General features: G+C 33.2%; 1 protein-coding gene across 1 annotated transcript in view; it reads right to left on the reverse strand.

Annotated features, from left to right (window-relative positions):
- LOC149409491 (nephrin-like) overlaps positions 1 to 21,199 on the reverse strand; it is a 410,217-nt gene that overhangs the window by 92,533 nt on the left and 296,485 nt on the right. Inside the window, exon 5 of the mRNA XM_089649438.1 lies at positions 20,859 to 20,969. Within this exon, the coding sequence (XP_089505564.1) occupies positions 20,859 to 20,969 (111 nt within the window). The remainder of the gene's footprint in view (positions 1 to 20,858; positions 20,970 to 21,199) is intronic.

Below are 21,199 nucleotides of genomic sequence, written 5' to 3' on the forward strand. Positions count from 1 at the left end.
ATTAATGACCTAAGGATTTTCTTGATTGTTGGTACGTGGGTGATTATGTTAAGGAATTATACTTTTTAGGTTTTTTGAAAATATTAAGCAGGGGAGAATTAATCATTTTTGTTTGATTATTAATTAGGGTTATGTTTGGATCATTCGTTCTTTTATTTATCTCTAATTGTTCTAGTAAATTTAATCTAAAACCCTTTCTTTCTATGTGTAAAGGTTTAGGCTCATTGTTGTCAAGCGGGACGGGGTTTTTCTCCAAGAGGTGAGCTGCAAATTTTGAATCAATTTTATTATTTTTATAGCAACACAGAAGATAGGAGTTTGTAATTTAGATTTGTAATATTAGTTAAAAACATCTCTGTTCCAAGATCGTAAGTAACATCAAAGCGCATATAAATAAATAAAATTAACCAAAATAAGAAATAACATCTAAAATATCTTTCGCCGGCTAGTGAAAAGCTTCCACCTAGTGAAGAAAGAAGAGAAAAAAAAAACAAAATTAAAGATGGTTATTAAGTCTTCTCAAAGGCAAACGAAAATAATTATCTTCAAAGGCCAAAAATCTTCAGAGTTTGCTCAGATTTTTGTTTTGACTCAAATGTTGGCTTTTCAGATTATACCGAAGAAACAGGACCGTCGCTTTCGTGGAATTATGGAATTATTATAGAACGGTGGAAGCCTACAATTGCGACAGGGAGGTTTCTGTCTTCTGTCACAAGGGATGATTAAAGATGAACGGCTTATAGACCTTTAAGGGATGAAAATACATTTTGTGTCATGAGAAAATACAAAAAATGTATTTTTATGGTAATTTTAATGAAGGAAGATATTAAGATTTTTTCAACAACAAAAATAAAAAATAAATTATTTTTAATTTTGGAAAAACTTGAAGTGAGTAAAACCCAAATTGTAATATTTAGTCATTGAAGAGCGATCCTGAAACGAAAATTAGAAACAGAAAAATCAGAAAAAACACGGACGCAGAATTCAACCCTAACCCTGTTCTAGCACTGAGCTAATTCGACCGGTCATATTTGACTGTATCATACTTCGACATAAGCATGTTTTTTATTGGCTGCTATTCTTATACACGAATGCAATCTAAATAGTGTCTTTAATAACTAGATGTCCAAAAAAAGTCGATAGATGTCGCACATTGAAAATAAAAAATGAATATTTATCCAAGACACTGTTTATTCTCTTTAAGTATTTCCTTAATTATGTAAATTCATTCGGTCATCATGTAAGAGTACAAATGAATCTTTACTTTTTATCCAGAGTTAGATGTATTTTTTTGATTATCTCTATTATTGAAACTAACAACATAATGAAAATCATTATTTCATCACTCAAATTATTATTTTGTTCTCTTTATTTTTACGTATTTCCTCCATTTACCATTGTTATTTTAAATTCTTGTTATTTTGTATTTATTTAACTATTTGACAATGATCATTTTTTATTTTGTGTTCATTATTTTGGCCACTGTGTTTCCTCCTTCCTACAACATGGGTTTCTTCAAGACCCATGTTTACACGTTCCTCTCCTCAAAAAGACCTACACAGCATCCTCAAAGATACCATGGATTATTTTCTGAGTGAAAGAGGAAGTTATTTTCCTGCGAAAAAATTATTTTCCTCAGGGCCTTCTGTGTGGAGTTAATAATGAAAAAAAACTGTGAAATTACTAATCTAAGTACAGACCAACCCCGGTGAGGTTAATAATTGTGCGGAAAACAATTATTTTTACTTGTGAGGAAACAATATATACATAAATTGAGTCGGGATGAATTATTTTAACTTAATTTATATTAAACTACCAAAATATATCAATTGTCATCTTATCATATTACACGGTTTCATGAAGAATAGATCAACTCTGACAAATCTACTAATATATGAAAACTTTATAGCGAATGCCTTTGCAGATAAATGTCAAGTAGATTCGATATATACTGACTTCAGCAAGGCGTTCGATAAAGTTTGTCATAAAATATTGATAAATAAATTAAGGAGTATGGGTATAACCGGGAACTTTCTTAAATGGGTAGATAGTTATTTAACAAATAGGCAACTTTTTGTAAAGTTAAATAACGTAATATCGGATGCCTTTTCTGTCACTAGTAGTGTGCCACAGGGCTCCCATTTAGGACCAATACTGTTTATTTTATTTATTAATGACATTATAGAGGTTTTTTCCGATGTTGATATCCTGTTATTTACTGATGATTTAAAATTATGTAAAAAAATTTAAAATATTTCTGATTGCATAATTTTACCAAAAAAATTAAACAACTTGTTTAATTGGTGTATATGCAATAAACTGGCACTTAACATTAGTAAATGTCAAATAATAAGATTTCATAAAATAAAGAAACCGACAATTTATGAATACAATCTTGACAAAATTATATTAAACTCAGTAGAAACAAAAAATGATCTAGGTATTATTTTTAACTCAAAACTTACATTTATTAGCCATATAACTAATATTATTAATAGATCAATGAAGATTTTAGGATTTATTATTAGAATAACCAAACAATTTTGTAACATTGATACTATCCGAATTTTATACGTAACGCTAGTGAGAAGCATTTTGGAATATAACTCTACGATTTGGGCTCCACATTACAATATCCATATTCAAGCGATTGAAAAAGTCCAGCATAGATTCCTTAGGTATATTAATTTTAAATTAGGTATTCCAAGAGAATCCGTGGACTATAATTTGTTATTGAACTGGACTTATCTCGTAAATTTATCAGATCGCAGAAAAATCTGTGATCTATTAATATTATATAAAATAATTCACTCGGTCCTGGATACCCCTGATTTAATAGAACTAATACGATTTCATTGCCCTGGTCGCGCTAACAATAGACTGACTCTACCGTTCTACTATAATAACACACATACATTATCTCATTATTACTCACCAATCAGTCGATTACACATTTTGGGAAATGAACATGCCAACATCGGCGACATTTATTTCTTAAAATTAGCGCAATATAAACATGCAATCAAAAATTATTTTTCCATAATGTAACTTTATATACGCAATATGGACATGTTGAAATGAAATGATGATATTTCTCATTGTTCTTTTTTTTGTTATTTTTGGTTGTGATACACAAAATAATTGTATGTTATTTTTAAGTTTAAAACTACTGTTATGTAATAATATTATTTTTCTTACTTTGTACTCTATTATATGTTTATTTATAAAAGGCAGTATAGCCGTTTATGTATTTAAAAAATAAAAAAAAATAAAAAAAATTGGCGGGGGCTGAAGAGGTCAAAGGGTTCGCCACGCAGACAATGGGCTGACGTATCCGGCACCCCTGCCAAGTCACCAAACGTAGCGAACCACTTGAGGTGACCTATGGCAGATGTCTTGTTTATCCAATGAATTTTTATCAAGTTTTTACACTTTATAACAACTTATAAATAACATCAAAGCCGATTGAATTATGTATACTTTAAGATGTTCATTATTAGTTTATTATCTTCCATTAAATCATAGCGCCCCAGAAGTGTTTTTGAGGTGTAACATAAAATATATCGTTAAACATCAATGTTTAGTCGGTTTATTTTGACTGAATTTTTTGACTATCGAATAGATGATATCAGGTGTTCTCAACTACTTTCAGGTCACGAGTCGCGACCCTATTTGCATTATAATTACAGTTGAAATTAATGGAATTTAGTGGCTATTTTAAAATAAAACAAGCGTGTAAGATTTTTCGTGGCACCGGGAAATTTATTTAGATTATTGGCGACGGCACAAGAACATTTCTAAATATGTAGTTAATTTTATAAATTTTTGGCACTTGTGCCTTTTTGGCTTCGTATGTTCATTTTACTGAAGCCAAGTGACTGCGACCCCAACATGATTTCATCTGCCGTATTCGTGAACACAATGACAATTTAGTTACAATATGTTCTTCATATTCACTTTCTCATAAGTGTTATTTTTTATTCGGGATTCAAAGTCTGAATCTAAATATCTCGTGAAAATCCGTCTGCTCTACAAATTAAATCAACAATTTATTTTATTTTTATGCTTTTATTATATTTAAAAATATTATATATAAACTACGATTTTGAAAGGATCATTTAGAGAATTTCTTCGGAAGGTTTCCATTTGGGGTCGGGACCCATAAGTCGGAAACCCATGAAACAGATAGGACCCAGTATTAAAAAATGTTTAATGCATAAAGTACTATATCTGCATAAATTATGCATAAAGTACTAATATCTGGTATATTTATTAATAACCATAATAATTGATTTCTGCCTGTGTATAAACGTAATAATTAAAGCCCATCGAGCGACGCATGAGTGTAAAAGATTCAATTTAAAGGAGGCGGGTTTACTGCTGCGCGTACCTTTATCATTATTACTCCTTGCCTTGGATGTTAATTGTTAAGTTTCATCACCCCACGCCCAACCATTTGATATTTTTGATTAGAGTTTAAATTGAATTTAAGTCGCTCGGATGGCGAAGGATAAAAAATTGTAAATAAATAATATTAAACGTTAATTGTTTCGGGCGTATTTGTTACGTTTATTTACATTCAAAGGCAGTAGCACTTTGAGATTATAGAGAAGAAAAAAAAAATCACTTAATATTTAAACGTTTTCTAGTATCTTTTCATCAAGGAAGTATTAACGAAATGCTAATTTCACGCAAGGAAGTTTAATTTTTGATTGGCTTTGTAGGTCATTTTACTATCCATTCTTAAGGATTAACCATATGGGGAAATACTAGTATAACCAATCTGAAACAAGTCCAAGTTGTACAAAACGCAATTGTAAAATTACTAGTCGTCCCTAATATTTTTAAACAGAGAAATAATACACCGTTGCTGTTTCAGAGTGCCAAAATTTTACCTGTTAAGGCTATTCTATGGCAAAAAATCATAATTCAGTATATATTTACCCCGCAGCATAAAAAAAAATTTGAACATAAATACAGTAGGTACTAGATTCACGAGTAATGATGGGTTAATAATTCCGAAATTTTATAATAAATACGGACGTTTGAATACAACATACCGAAGATATTTAATTTATTACCTGACACTATAAAGCAATGTAAGTCTATGAATAAGGTTAAATATATGGTGAAAAAATGCCTATCGGAAAAAAAATATTTACTTTAATATGTATGAAAAAAATGTTGATTCTGTAGATATAAGATGTATATTATAACTTATAAAAATATATATGTAACTAAACTTTAAGCACCTGTTGACAAGCCAATTCAATTGGCTTAGCAGGACTTGTTTGTTGATATTTTGGCTAGGGGGTTGTGCGTGTATACTTACCTTATAACTGCCAATAAATGTGTATAGTGTAGGTTATGATAGAGTGAAACAGATGTAGTTGATAATTTAAGTTTATTGCAAACACGTTACACTATTACACGATTAGAATATCAGAAGGATTTAGTAGGAATCAAGAAATGTCGACCGCCAGGTCAGATCAGAGAAACAGGAATGCTCGTCGGTAATGGATTGGCAGCGAGCTCTGTTTCACGTCGGGTTGCCATCCGTGAAACAGTGTTTCCGTATTAAAATATTATTTTAGGCTGGCAGACAGTTCTTGCCCCCACATACCTTCCCCCCAGTGTCAACGATACATAAAAGAAAAAATTAGGGGTTCTAGAAAAAATATATACATATCACAAAATTTGCATGACGTCGGTTACATAATATAAACAAATTCGGTGTGTGACGTCATCGCAAAATAACATAAGCCTATGCGTTCAGAAAGATATCTCTTAAATGGTGAAGTTACTTTATGAACAATACATTTATATGTTTGTGAACGCATAGTCATGAACAAATTCCTAATAATAACATTATTTGAAAGTTAAATCCTTTTTTTAAAAATGTGTTGATATAATTACATGTTCGGAGCATGTACTGCATCTACGAACTGTATGTTTTTCTTGGAGCATTTACTGCATCGACAAAATTTTACATTTATAATTGGAGCATTTACTGCATCGACAAAATTTTATATTTATAATTGGAGCATTTACTGCATCGACAAAATTTTATATTTATAATTGGAGCATTTACTGCATCGACAATTGTATGTTTTGTATTTATTTTCAAAACCAAAAGTTGCAAACAGAGTGCATTTAATACTTTAATGTTTGAAAACAATAAATGGTATTACAACATTTGACACAAGTGGTTATTATTTAACTTATCTAAACCTTTTTATATGGTAATGCATCTACGAACAGTGTTGTCGGAGCATATTATGAAATTAAGCATAAGTTAATTATAAAATAAAAAGTAGGAATCTATTTCCATTTGTATATATTTTTAATAATGCGTCTACAAACAGTGTTCGGAGCATGAGTTGTCAATTATTGAGTTATTTTAAAGTTGATTATTCTAAATATTATTTATTACATATTTAAATAACTACAAATTTGTCTTATAATATAGGAACATGATATCAATGTATAAAGTATGAACATAAGTGTTTCTTCAATCTTTGAACAAAAGGAAACGACGATTAATGTCACTATATTATAAAATTATTTATATCCGTGTTATGGAAAAAAGGTGTAAAAAAGGAAAAAAAAATACATATTTAAATGTTTTTGTAAAAGTACATTTAGCAATAGCATGGCTGTGAGTACATAACTCTAAATGTTTATCTTTGAGATTACAAGGTAACTAAAAATATAACAAAAAACAACTGTCATATGTTCGTAGAATGTGTTTGTATTGATAATATTATCAAATGGCTATGTTTTCTTACGAACAAATGACAATGGTTCAATTCTGTAAAAAAATTAATAATAATACATATATGACTCAACGACATGTTACATCAGATGCATAATTGGGAATATTTGATGTAGCATGGTTAAAAGTATTTATATTTATAACATAGTCATCACATATAGTGGTAAGTTATTTCTAAACAAGATTTATACAAAAGTTGTCGCATATAGCGAAATGGATAATTATCCAAGAAAATATATGTATATGAGTTTGCACTATAATATGGTAAGTGAAAAGTTAGCTAGGTAACTTTGTGCGATTACATGGTATTACTTCATGGTTTTAAAGGATGAAAGTATTCACCGTAATAAGGTTTTTTATAAAATGATAAAAAACGTAGTAATTTGCAAAGTAATTATAATATAAAGGTCAGGTTTTCATCAAGAACTTGAACGCTTAAATATTATCTATGTAACAGTAATTTAAAGAAAAATAAATGTAGGTATATGAAATTCAATCTTTAAATCGATAGCAAGAGTAGATTCTTAATCAATGTTTCTATCATGAGTTACAGAAAATTTATGTGTGATGCCAATTTGGCGATGTGTGAGAAAATTATGTCTTTTTTATGCATTAGTATGTACCGTATCTTTTTGGAAAATGGACTTGTCGGCCTGATCTTGTTGTTGTTTTTGCTTCAGGTGAGTCTGGAATAGATACATGATCTGGAACATTTTCCTCGGTGGGAACGAAGGCTGGTTTCAGGCGGTCTATCGAAACGCGCTTAGGTTTACCTTTAATGGTGATGACATAGGTCTTGTCATTTCGTTCCTCGACCTTATAAGGTCCCTCGTATGGGTTTTGTAACGGTTTTTTAACACTGTCTGTCCGCAGAAATACGTGCGTAGAAACGGGAAGTTCCGAGTGTACAAAAAATTTTCTTGAGCTGTGATTAGAGGTAGGGGTTGATTTAATTAATTCAAATTTCCTCTGTAAACGTCCGATATAAGTATCGGGTTCTTCTCGTGGAGTACTTGTGAAGAAGTCGCAGGGAAGTTTAAGAGTTCTTCCATAAGTAAGTTCGGCTGGCGAACATTTCAATTCTTCACGAACAGTAGATCTCAGGCCAAGTAATATAAGTGGAAGGGTTTCCATCCAGTTTTGCTCACCACTTGCCATGAGAGATGCTTTTAAAGTACGATGCCAACGTTCTATAATTCCATTCGCTTGGGGATGGTACGCTGTGGTTCTTAAGTGTTTAATTCCGAATTTCTGAGTAAGCTTTTTAAATAAATGGCTTTCGAATTGACGACCCTGGTCCGAAGTTAGGGTTATCGGTACTCCATGTCGTGCGATCCAGTGGTTCGTCAGTGCTGAAGCTACTGTCTCGGCTGTAATGTCCTTTAAAGGAATTGCCTCGGGCCAGCGGGTAAATCTGTCTATTATAGTTAATAGGTACTGGTACTCGTTGCAAGCTGGCAATGGGCCTACGATGTCAATATGTATGTTGCTGAAGCGATCTTCTGGTAATAAATACGTTGCCGGGGGGGCAACCGTATGTTTGGAGATTTTTGCTTTCTGACAAGCGATGCAGTGCTTCACGAAGTATCTTATGTCAGCTTTCATGTTTGGCCATACAAATCGTTGTTTGATCGTATTAGTTGTTCCTGCGACGCCTGGATGACATACGTCATGTATGCTCTGTATGACAGTTTTTCGCATGTCGAGTGGTACAAAAGGTCTGACATGACCTGTCGAGATGTCGCACCATACTGATGTGTCTGTGTCAGGGATCACCATTAGTCGTAAGGATAGGGAGGAGTCATCTTTTGCCTTAATTAATTCGTCGTCTTGACTCTGCGCTTGTCCCATTTCCTTGTAATCAATAGTAGGACTATTAATCTCTTCAACCCGAGATAGAGTGTCAGCTACTGTGTTTTGGTGTCCCGAAATATGCCTTATATCTGTAGAAAACTGCGCAATAAAATCCAGTTGTCTCTCCTGGCGTGGAGAACTAGACGCTCGTTTTTTATTGAAGGCAAAGGTGATAGGTTTATGGTCAGTATAGATAGTGAATGTGCGACCTTCTATGTTGTTTCGGAAATATTTTACAGCTTCGTAGACACCTGTTAGTTCACGGTCGAATGTGCTATATTTACGCTGCGGTGTTGTAAATTTCTTAGAAAAAAATCCGAGAGGTTCCCAAGTGTTATTTTTAAATTGTTGTAAAGAAGCTCCAATTGCCATGTCAGAGGCATCTACCATGATGGCAATTCTTGAGTTGGGATCTGGATGTACTAGGAGGGCTGCATTCGCGAGTTGGTTTTTACAATCATTGAATGCTGCTGTCAGCTCCTCGTTCCAAATGAGTGAACGCTTGTCGTTTTTCTTGTATCCTTTTATACAGTTAAATAGTTTTTCTTGAGTGTTGATGGAATTTGGGAGGAACTTGCGATAATAGTTCAACATTCCTAGGAAGCGTCTTAATCCGTTGGCAGTTTTTGGCAGCGGAAAGTCGTTAATAGCCTTGACTTTCTCTTTGATCGGTGTCATTCCCTCTGAAGTGATTGTGTGACCTAGAAAGTTAACAGTTGTCACACCAAAATTACACTTTGAAACGTTTATAACGAGGCCATTATCGGCGAGTCGCTTAAATAGAGTATCCAAATGTTTCCTGTGTTCTTCTTCGTCTTCTGAGGCTATCAGGATATCGTCCAGGTAGACAAAACAAAAATCAAGGTCTCTGGTAACTGCGTGCATAAATCGTTGAAAGGTCTGTGCAGCATTTGAGAGGCCGAATTGCATAGATGTGAACTCATATAGGCCGAATGGTGTGATTATGGCTGTTTTAGGGATATCCTCTGGTTCAACTGGTATCTGGTGGTACGCTCGAGTGAGATCTATAGTGCTGAAGATTCGTGCTTTCAATAGTTTGTGCGAAAAGTCGTGAAGTTGCGAAATAGGATATTTGTCCGCCACAGTTTTTGCATTTAATCGCCTGTAATCACCGCATGGTCTCCACTCTCCATTAGGTTTCCTCACCATATGTAATGGGCTTGCCCAATTACTTTTAGATGGTCTACAAATTCCTTGTTCCATTAAGAATTTAAATTCTTTCTTAGCAGCTTCCAAAAGGGCTGGTGCCAGTCTGCGGGCACGTTCTGTAACGGGGGGTCCTTTGGTCTCGATACAATGTGTGACCGAATGTTTTCTAATTTCCGGGATTTTCATATTTGGTCGAGTTAAACATGGGTATTTATTCAGGATATCGCCGTACTTTTGTGATGATGCTATTGTAGAGATGCCAGAAGTAGGTCCTTTGAAAGTGGTGCCTTTGATGTGTAGTCCTGTCGATTGATCCAATAACATTGCTTTCCTTAAATTCACCATCAGGTTGTAGTGATGGAGGAAATCAGCTCCGAGTATAGCTCTCGATACATCCGCTACGATGAAGCGCCACTTCATTGCTCGGCGTAGACCGAAATTGAGTTCTGTAATTTGTGTGCCGTATGTTTTAATAGGTTTACCATTTGCGCCATATAATGTTGTTGGAAAATTGTCAGAAGTTATACATTTCGTACGGTGGTCCTTATTTCTAGGAATAACGGAAACATCTGCCCCCGTATCTACTAGAAATTTCTGTCTAGTAGATACGGCAGACATACATTCTGGCAGACAGTTCTTGCCCCCACAATATGTATTAACTATTTATTCAATAAAAAAATAAAAAAATTAAAAAAATAGAAATTAAATTTCTGAGGCGTATAAAAACATGTATGACTGTATTACAGATGGTTGATATAGGCGGAGTCAGGAGAATATATGACACGAAAGTCAATGGTAGCCAAAGTCGGGATGCCCGAGAAGAAGAAATGGCACAACGTACGCCTTTTGCCTTGATTACCGAGTCGCAACTGCTTCTGACTGACTGGAGCCAGTGAGGCTAATTCACAATTGCGGTTTATTGAGAGGCTGAAAGAAGAGGAGAGGGGAAGACGACTGGTAAGGGGAAATACCTGGCTATTTATATCTGATCACCAAACACCGCTAAAGCCATTTAAAGCAACGTTTCAATTCTGAATGATGGTCTGAGACCATCTTCCACTCTGAAACATGCCGCAAATGGACTATACAAGTGCACAAACTTCAGGAGGTGATTTTAAATAATGGTACAAGAAAAAAGGTATATAACTTTTTTCGAAATTCCAAAGTTTTAAGGTAAAACACACGATTTGACTTCTGGTAAAGAAGTCTGTATGAAAAAATAATACTATTCTATGAAAAAAATGTTGCAAAAGTTATTTATATTTATTCAAGTAGAATCTCCTTCCGAAGTTTGTGCACTTTACACCCGGAGACCCTGTATATATAATTTAATAATGGAATTTCGAAAAAAGTTATTTATATTTATTCATGTAGAATCACCTCCCGAAGTTTCTGCACTTTACGCCCGGAGACCCTATATACAGGGTGTATCGGCAAGTACCCGACAAACTTTAACCAGCTATTCCTCAGCACATTTGAAGTAAAAAATGTTATGGGCGCTTTGCTGTCCGGTAACATTTTTTTTCCATTAATAACAAAAAATAAATAAAAAATCCACACTCCGTCACTGTCATTTGCATTGTATCTCGTGTTCAGCAGCTGTTATTAGCAAGTGTGTCAAAAAGTGTCCTCGCTCTTTCGTACACACTAAATAATAATAGTTAAAAATGAGACGAATGGTGCCGTGCCATTTCGTTGTGATTGTAAAAGCGCGCCAACGTAGGTACGTACGTACATTATTCAACGAAACTCGAACAAAATATTGCCAGATGGGTTTTCAAACTTTGACAAAGGATAAAACATTGGTGACATGTGGTGAAAATATGAATAGTAAATTTTTTATTAAAAAAAAATGTTACCGGACAGCAAAGTGCCCATAACATTTTTTTATTTATAAATATTATTGACTATATAAAAAATAAAAAAAATAAAATGGAGTTCTACAAATTAAACTTAATAACGATAAATGCCCATAACATTTTTTACTCCAAATGAGCTAAGGAATAGCTGGTTAAAGTTTGTCGGGTACGTGCCGATACACCCTGTATATACACTTTTAAATGAAGTAGTTGTGAAATAACACAAATAAGCCGGGATTTGAACCATCGATCTCCGGAATGCTAGTCGAGAGTCTTACCCCTCGACCACGGGGGCCGTCAATAATAATATAGTATCTTATTTTACTTAATTTCGTATTCAGTTACCAACTTGCGAGTAGCTACGTAATTAAAGCATCCCTTTCTTAACGTTATTCAATACATAAATCAGTGCTTAATACGTCGCTGGCATGCAGCGTAATAAAACCCCGCCGGAATTTAAAAATGATAATAACAACGTTTCAAAAACACCTCGCGTACCGTCTTCAAGCAGCGTGAAGAATTATTGTTTTTGGAATAAATATTATTCACAGCGAAACAAGATCATTGAGACGATAGTGTGGCAGAATATGTTAATAATGAATTGAAGATAATATGAGGATATGTGACATTATGTGAAATATAACGTCGATTGTTGGAAAAATATATCAGTAGGTGTTTGAAGCAAAACACAGTCCACAATAATATATGAACGATTTTTTTTTAGAAGTGAACGAATACTTTAAAAATACAAACCCCCTTACTAACAAATGTGTTTTAAATTTAACACAATTGATAAACCACCATTTACGATACATTGATGATTGTTTGTCAGTTGTGTACCTAAAAATTCATTAGTAAAGCCTTTAATATTTAAAGCGCATTTTTGTGAAATATTACCACAAACCTCGGAGGGGTTTTGCAAAGCCAGGGAAAAATGATCTGTAAACCTTTAAGATAGCTACATAATTGGCTTCCAATACTAGAATTTACATGCATAGGGGTTTGAATACGATTTTACGGACTGTGAAAATGTAGGACAATATTGATATAATGTACATGGCTTCGTGTCTTATCTTTTCATATTTTTTTTATTGAAAGTTTACAACCTCATAGCTCATGATGGAGATGATATTAGAACTAAAAATAATACTTTCATTGACCTGGATAATCTAGATGAAAAGGGCTTTGCAAATTTGATAAAAGATTACACAATATTTGAAATAATATGCATTAAAATTAATTTTATTGTATTATTTAATTTTTCTGAAAAAATAAGAAAATACTCAGATTTAGGAAATGAAATTAAAAGAATTTGGGATTCTCAGACTATAAAAAATTACAATTTCTTATTTCGGCTACTGGAATTATACTAAGCTCTCTCATTCAAAATTTAGGCGTATTACATCTGTCAAATAATTTATACATAAAAATGCAAAAATCAGTCATTTTAAATACATGTGGGATTACGAAAGATTTTTTTAATATTTATACTGAGGGATCAGTAGGATTTATAGGTCCAATTAAATGTTCTACCGAGCCGAATCCTCTGATATAAAAATATCTGGAGTCTATCTGATTTTACGTGTTGTTTTGTATTATTTTGTATTTATTATGCTTATATAATGCACTTGCATAATGTGGATCGGTAGATTATCATTTGTGGAAGGGTTTAGTTTTTTCCTGTGGGTAAGATTTAACCCGGACATAAAGTCGGAAAATGTAAAAAAAATAAATCATTCGCCATATTGGAGAACAACTTTTAGCAATTAAAAAGTAGAAAATTGAGCATCCTCTGCAATTATATAATCCAAGCTAATTTGCGAACCATGCGCCTCTGGCGGACTTATTTATAACTACAAAGGCATTTTTAGTATGGAAAAGTGAATAATAAAAATGAAATGTTCTCGGTGGGCGTAATGGGATTTTAAATCAATGCAATGAACTTGTAAGCTGCATATCTGCAGGGTTATACGGTGAGCCGCAATTCGTAACGTTGTTATGGCTTAAGATTTAAATCATGAAGCTATCAATACTACCAAACTTATTACCATAATAATTATAACACACCTAATTGTTTTTCGATTGGGAATTTCAAATTTTTTTTGGAGGCAATTAAATTAGGTATACAAAAATAACAACTTATGATTATGAGCTGCCATTTTGAATTTATTTGAATAACGCTCAAGAGTGCCAACTGCCCGGAACCAGTGAGACTATAAATATGATCCATAAATAGGGTGGTTACTTGGAAATTACAAGGGCGTTAATAATAATAATATCACCACCAATGTAAGTAACAACCCTACCAGAATTCACACTCACCACTTATGCTTCCCGACATCCGATCGAGCTGAAACTCGGCACATAGCCTCGTTGTCGATGATAATGCATTCTAGTAAGATGGCATACAGGCACCCATGCGCATTTTTCTGAAATTTGATGAAATGATGGCGAAACCAGGTCATGCCCGTTCGATGCTAAGGACCGTGGCGGAAAGTCGAAACTGTTTTATTACTTATTCAAAATAGATGTATTACAGTAAAAATAGATGTATTACAGTAAAAATAGATGTATTATAGTAAAAATAGATGTATTACAGTAAAAATAGATGTATTATAGTAAAAATAGATGTATTACAGTAAAAATAGATGTATTATAGTAAAAATAGATGTATTATAGTAAAAATAGATGTATTATAGTAAAAATAGATGTATTATAGTAAAAATAGATGTTTTACAGTAAAAATATATGTATTATAGTAAAAATAGATGTATTACAGTAAAAATGGATGTATTACAGTAAAAATAGATGTATTATAGTAAAAATAGATGTATTACAGTAAAATAGATGTATTATAGTAAGAATAGAGTATTATTGTAAAAAAAACTTAATATTTTACGGGTTGATATTTTATTTTAGTTATTGTTGAAATATATTTTTTTTACTACAAAATTTGCAAACATTGACTAATATTTTTTGAAAAACAATTCAAAAAGAATCATTTAAAACATTTCGGGTGTCTCTATTGTAATTACAATATAATCTTTCAAATGCAAATAAAAAGCGTAGCTTTCTCAAGAAGCACTTTTTACTGCGTTGCATTTGCAGTCGCAACCACTTCATTAATCTGAAGTGATGTACGAGAGCCGAGAGCTTTTAATTAGTTCGTTAGGAGACAAGCTCCCTTTCAAGTTACCTAATTAAGCTGCCGTTGATTACTGCGTTCTCTTTTCTTAATTGGGACATCTTTTCTTAAACACTTCAGTTTGTACCAAATTATAAATAATCGCTTCGTTGATAATATGATCAAGAATATCTTTATTATTTTCAGACAAGCTTGCATCATTAAAGAGGTGGGAAAATCTTTTACAAACCGAACTTGAATTTTACTATTCTATGAATAATCTAATTTAATTATTTGTAATAAATAATTAAATAAGATGCAGAAATAAAAGATGGGAATCACATTTGACACGAAATTAAACACGCCGAGGCGCTGATAACACCTCACACAGCGCCCTTGTGGTTTTTACTAGCGCCAGGGCCGGACTTGGGGCTAATTGTTTTTTATATACTATATTAAGTGTTTAAAAATGTTAAATATTATATACCATATAATATAACTGCAAGTCAAGTATCTACAATACTTGAAAACTCTGTAGTACACTTCTTCAGTAAGAACGTCAGGCAGAGAATAATTCGCCTTTATAAAAGGTTCCTACATTCCAATGGAAGTAAAAAAAAAAAAATAATAATAATTTTTAATTTTCAAAAACAAACTATTTTTTTCTACATGGCATCACTGGTCATTCAGCTGAGTAACTGCACAACCCCTTTACCCGACTGTCCAATACATTTTTACGGATTTTTTGTTTTTATTTAATAAAAAAAATTGAAAAACAAAAAATGTCAACTAGACAAAAATTTCATGACATTTTTTACGTTAGTCATGTACGTATCTTAAGACCATGTATAAAAAGTGTACAGCCTTAATTTCTTAGATTTATTAACTTAAAGTTGAATATACCAATTCAAAATATTAAGGACGGGTTGTTTCGCAGAATTTGTTCTATTTAATAGAATTATTAATGATGGTATTGACATCCATGAAATTCTTGCCAAAATAAAATTAGACGTTCCGTCCAGAAATAAGAGATAAAAATCTACGTTTTTCTGGGACAATTTTAAAACACCGATCAATCGAGTGCTTAATTTTGGCAAAAGATCTGGAAAGGTTGTCGACAGATTCCATATTAGCAATGAAACGATTTCATTTATTTCAATTTTTATTTTATTTTATTACTTTTCTATATGAGTTTACCACTCCGTAGTGAACATAAATTTTACTGTGTTTTTTTTTATTTAGTATTGTAACTTATTTTAATCTTTTTGTTAATTTTTCAAAATTTGTTAATTTTACTAATTTGTCATTTAAAAGAATTATTGACTTTTAATTATTGACATTTTGAAGAATATTAACACGTGCTTAACTCATGCTTTATGTTCTGTAACGTTAGTTATTTTACTATAGGTATGCACATTGAACAAAAGAGTTATTCTAATCATGAGTGAATTTTTGTTGTTGTTGATTTATATAATTTTATATTGAAATTAATTAATTTTATGTCCTGTCTTATATGTATTATAATATACACAAGAGCTCCATAAAATAATATATTTTTCAAGAACATTTTTTTTGATTTTTTTACAATTTTCTTATAAATTTAAATACTTTTTAATTCTATTGTCTTATTAGAGGTACAGTCACAATGAAGTAATTCATAATTGGTTTTATTTTCTCTATACTATGCGTGTACAAACTGATACAATATAATTTTTCGATTTCCCGAAAGTAAATAAATAAATCAATACTATGAATTTGCTAAACCATGTACAACAAACATCTTTAACTTTAATCTTGATCGTTAACACAACTTATATTTATTTCATGTAAAAGCCCGCTAAATCGTAAATAAATTACAATAATTGGTCAAACTTCCAAAGCGCCGTTCAGTGATTCAATTGCCACAATATTTAATATTTTATAATAAATGTATTACCCAAATATTACGACTAAACGGTTCATAATCCTGTTTACGGTAATACATTATGCATCCGATTAGCGGAACCAATGCTCATCAGTTACCGCGTCATCACATCCTCATCAGTTATGCAAATAGATCCAGTCAACCGGCTGCAAGGAACTGGGTGCACCTAAAAAATAAGTATTGCTGACTTATTAAAATCCTGTTAAAAACGGGAAATCATACCGCTTCTTAATATTTTTTAATACATTCATAATATCAACGACAAAATGCAAAAATATTAATTTTCCCAACTTTCTGGAGCCAGTGGAACTATGGCATCCCCAAATAGGGGTCTGTTGCGGGGTTTTCCTATTTATTTCATCTGCTGCAATATAAAAATGCCACAGCTGAGCTGTTGAACTAGATAACAATTCGATTAAACGACCCGTTCTCATGTGACACACAATGGCAACAGTAAACAAAATATATCGGGCGCTCGTTTGACGTTTTTTCCGGACTATGCACCAGTGACGAAGGGATCAATGAAACTAGTTCCTCAGTGCATCTTCCATTGAAATACCGGTAGACTTAGGTTAGCATTTGTACCTGACGCCTGTTCTACAAAGATTGGAATCCGTTTGTTAAGATAGGGAATCTATCAACTGGACTTCCCGTTTCTGATATGTCAATAACTGAAGACCAATATTAAAACCTTGTGGAATTCCGAGTATTTAAATCATATCTGTTTAAGGATGCGCACTAGCTTTTAACTTTTACATTTAATCAATTTGGGAGGCGGATTTAGGAACAACCGTCCCGGGAATGTATTTATCGGATTCGAGTGGTTCGCTACGTTTGGTGATTTAGCAGGGGTGTTCGTGTTCATCGGAGGGGGGGGGGCTGGTTTGGGTAGACCATTTGACCTCTCCAACCGGCCTCTCGACCCGTCGCCTGCGCCAAAGTAGGAGGGATATCGCCTTGCGCTACTCACCCCTCATACCTTTTACCTTCCCAAAACTTATTCTCCTTCCTTTCCTTAAAAAATGCCACCACACAGCATCCCCAAAGTTAACATTGGCCCTAAGGGAAAATATTTTTCTGAGGCCCTCCTGTATGGGGTTACGTCATTACAATCGTTAAATCATCTGCGTTCCCTGGCGCCACACCATTTTACGGTCATTATTAACATTATTGCGTCATTATGGTTCCCGAATGTGTCCCTAATTTAGTCGAATTACCAGAGTTAAGCAGTCGTGAAATGGTGAAATATTTAGAGAGAACATGTCGCACTGAACATTGAACCTAATATAAATGGGACAATTGTTGTTTTTGGATGTCGTCGTTGGTTTGCGAAGACAAGCAGAAGTCACCCACAAATGACATAGGCCGACATTTAAATAGAGTTTCAGGTTTCTAACGGGTGGGAGCTGCCAAGGCAAAACCAAACATAATGAAGGGTGCTTGTATCCAAAGCTGAACATCAGAAGGCTCATGAAGAAATACAAAGAATCTTATATGAACTGTCCCACAGCCCTGTCTGAACCCGCCTGGAAATGCTGCCTAACCGGTGGCGTATAATTAAAGTTATAATTGTTGTCTTATAATTTTATTTTTTAAAAAAGAAATAAATACATTGCTATTACTATAAAATCATAAGCAGTGTTATAATACTGGGGGGTTGCTGTTCCAATGACCTAAAGGAGCAGCCGACCCCACTCATAACTCGTTCACGTTTCTTAAGTCGACATAATTTAGGACGGGTCGTTTCGGAGAATTCGAACAATTCTTCAAATTTCAAAGTTAATTTTCAGGTCCTGTGAAAGATTTTTTTAAGTTCTGTTTTTATTTCAGTTCTGTCAAGCAACTACCCTATGCTGATATAATAGAACAGAACTTGAATAGGACTTTCACAGAACCCGGAAATCAACATTGAAATTTGATGAATTGTTCAAATCCTCCGAAACGACCCGTCCTATTGAACATTTCCTATTTAAACCTAAGAATTTTTAAGCTTTCTTTAGGTACTTTTATAAAAAATTCTTTAATCCTAAAATTGAACAAATAAAATATTAATATTTAAAATAAATATCAACTCTAATTTTGCCATTAATCTTCTAATTAATGTAATGTCAATAGTAATGGAGGATAAAATAGCAACTTTAAAATCATTTAATTAGTGTTTTTAATACAGTGTACTCTTCGTATTTTCTTCAAGCTTTAAAACTATCTAAAGCGGCCGCTACACTACTCGCTTCGACGCTTCGACGAAGTCCTCAACGAAGTTAGCCGAAGTTCGAAGTGCGTGCCCACACACTCGTGCAACTTCGCGAGTAACTCAGTCCAACCAGTCAGTGATTGGTTTATTTATGCCGTGACGCTTCGAGTCCTTTGACTCGGGCGCATTTACCGACAACAATCGGAAGTCGGGCGAAGCGAAGCGAAGTTGCCCGAAGCGAAGCGAAGTTCGTGCCCACACTATCGTATTCGGTCAACTTCGATCAACTTCGCGAGTAGTGTAGCTGGGCTATTACAAGAGCGTGTTTATCTGAAGTGACCTGCGGTACGTATGTTTTCTGTATCTGTTTTAAAATAATTATATAGAGCCTAGGAAGACATATTTGTACAGCGGCCTTGAGGGATTTTTCAAAAAAACGCCACTATAAAAATAATCTACATGGTTTTCCAATAAGAGGTGTTATTTTGATATTCAATCGTAAAAGATCAATGGTTTCGTTGCTTGTGTGGTACCTAGCGCCGTCTTGTTGAAAGTAAACGTTGTCTCGATCAATACCATCCAATTCCTGCCATAAAAAATCATTAGGTAATCATCTCTCGATAGCGCAATCCATTTACTGTAACTGTTGCTCCAGCCTCATTTTCGAAAAATTATGGTCCAATGACTCCGCCGGACCATAAACCGCACCAAAGATCGCACCTCGGATAAACCTCATTGGTTACGTCATGTCATGTCGCCACTGCGCAAAATAATATAATTTTTTTTTTATACTATTTCTAATATTAAAAATAATTTTATTTTATAATCCATTTACTATTATTATTAGTAATATAAAAATAATTTTAAAATTATTGAAATAAAAATTATTAATAAAATAAATTTTGTCTTATAATCTTATAAGACAATATATCATCCTATAATTTTCAAAAAATATATAATCCTTCAATAAATGCAAATGCCGAAGTAGGCAAATAAAAATATAAATAAATATTTCGGTGCATTATTCAACAGCTTAACCGCGTCCTCCGAAGCAGTTGAATAATCAAAGGAATTACGTAATTACGAGTAATGGGTTCCTCTGTGTTCTCGACACAATAAACTTAACTCCTTAACTTATTCGGTTAGTTAACTTTACCGGCTAATTGTTAACAGTTAATTATTGAGTTAATTTGCCTTGCTGTGTTAGCAATGTGTCAAAAAGCTGCTGGTAATAAAAGGTTACGATTTGAAAGTAACTCTTGGCAATGTCTTTGTGTTGATGTTACAGGTAACAAATTACAGAGTGGCCAAGTAATTAGAAGTAGCAGAATATGCTACTATATATATACACAGTTTGATAATGCCTTTAGAAGGCGAAAAAGCTGTCTCACGCGTAATATAATTACACAACAGAACTTGTTTATACATAAAATGTTTTTTATGTAAATTGAATAATAATGTTATCGAAAGAAAAACTTCTAATTAAAATGGAGTTCTACAAATTAAACTTGATTACAATCAATGTCACATTTTATTACAGCGTGATTTTTTTGATCTAAGTCAAAGATATTATAATATTCTTTGGTCTAAGCCCATTTTAACTGCAAGACATGCTTTGCGTGCTTCATAGTTTTCCGAATTTTTCGAGAAAAGTGGAATATTTAACAATGTTTTGGCAAAAGTGAAATTGTACATCCGTACAATTTCACTTTTGTGATGGATTGTTTCCACAATGCTCAGAATTTTATAGATAACCAGTTTTTTGTAAAACAATAATAATTGACGTTTTTTTACTTTTGAGGGAGTGTTTGTCCCATTGATCTAAAGGAGTACTTGTGCTTATTGTTCGTAAGACAAAATTTTCAGTGAAATCAATAATCTTACAATGTTATTGCTGCATTTCAGATGTCAATGTAACAAAAAAACAGATTATTATTAGTGTTAGACAATGAACTTACCCCCGTATGGCAGACAGGTGAGACGAACTAAGTCCCAATCTTCATAAGGTCTAGTTTTCTCTATCACCGGTTGATTCATATCGTCCATTATTTCAATTCGGATTGGAGGAACTGAAACAAACAAAAACTTTTATAATGGCGAATAATGATATTGAAACGAAATTTATTTGAAAGTTCACAATGGGGTGCTGATACCAACCTGGCGTTTGGCAGTAGGCCATGGAAAGATAAAGGCACAGGAATAGTGAATGTGTAATGATGGGTGTAGACTAAATGCTGTAGAAAGAGATCCCTGACGCATATGTGTGATAAAACAATATATTATGACCGAAATGAGGCTG

The sequence above is a fragment of the Hesperophylax consimilis genome, chromosome 30, assembly GCF_061612785.1.
Source record: "Hesperophylax consimilis isolate HC1 chromosome 30, BYU_Hcon_1.0, whole genome shotgun sequence".
NCBI lineage: Eukaryota > Metazoa > Arthropoda > Insecta > Trichoptera > Limnephilidae > Hesperophylax > Hesperophylax consimilis.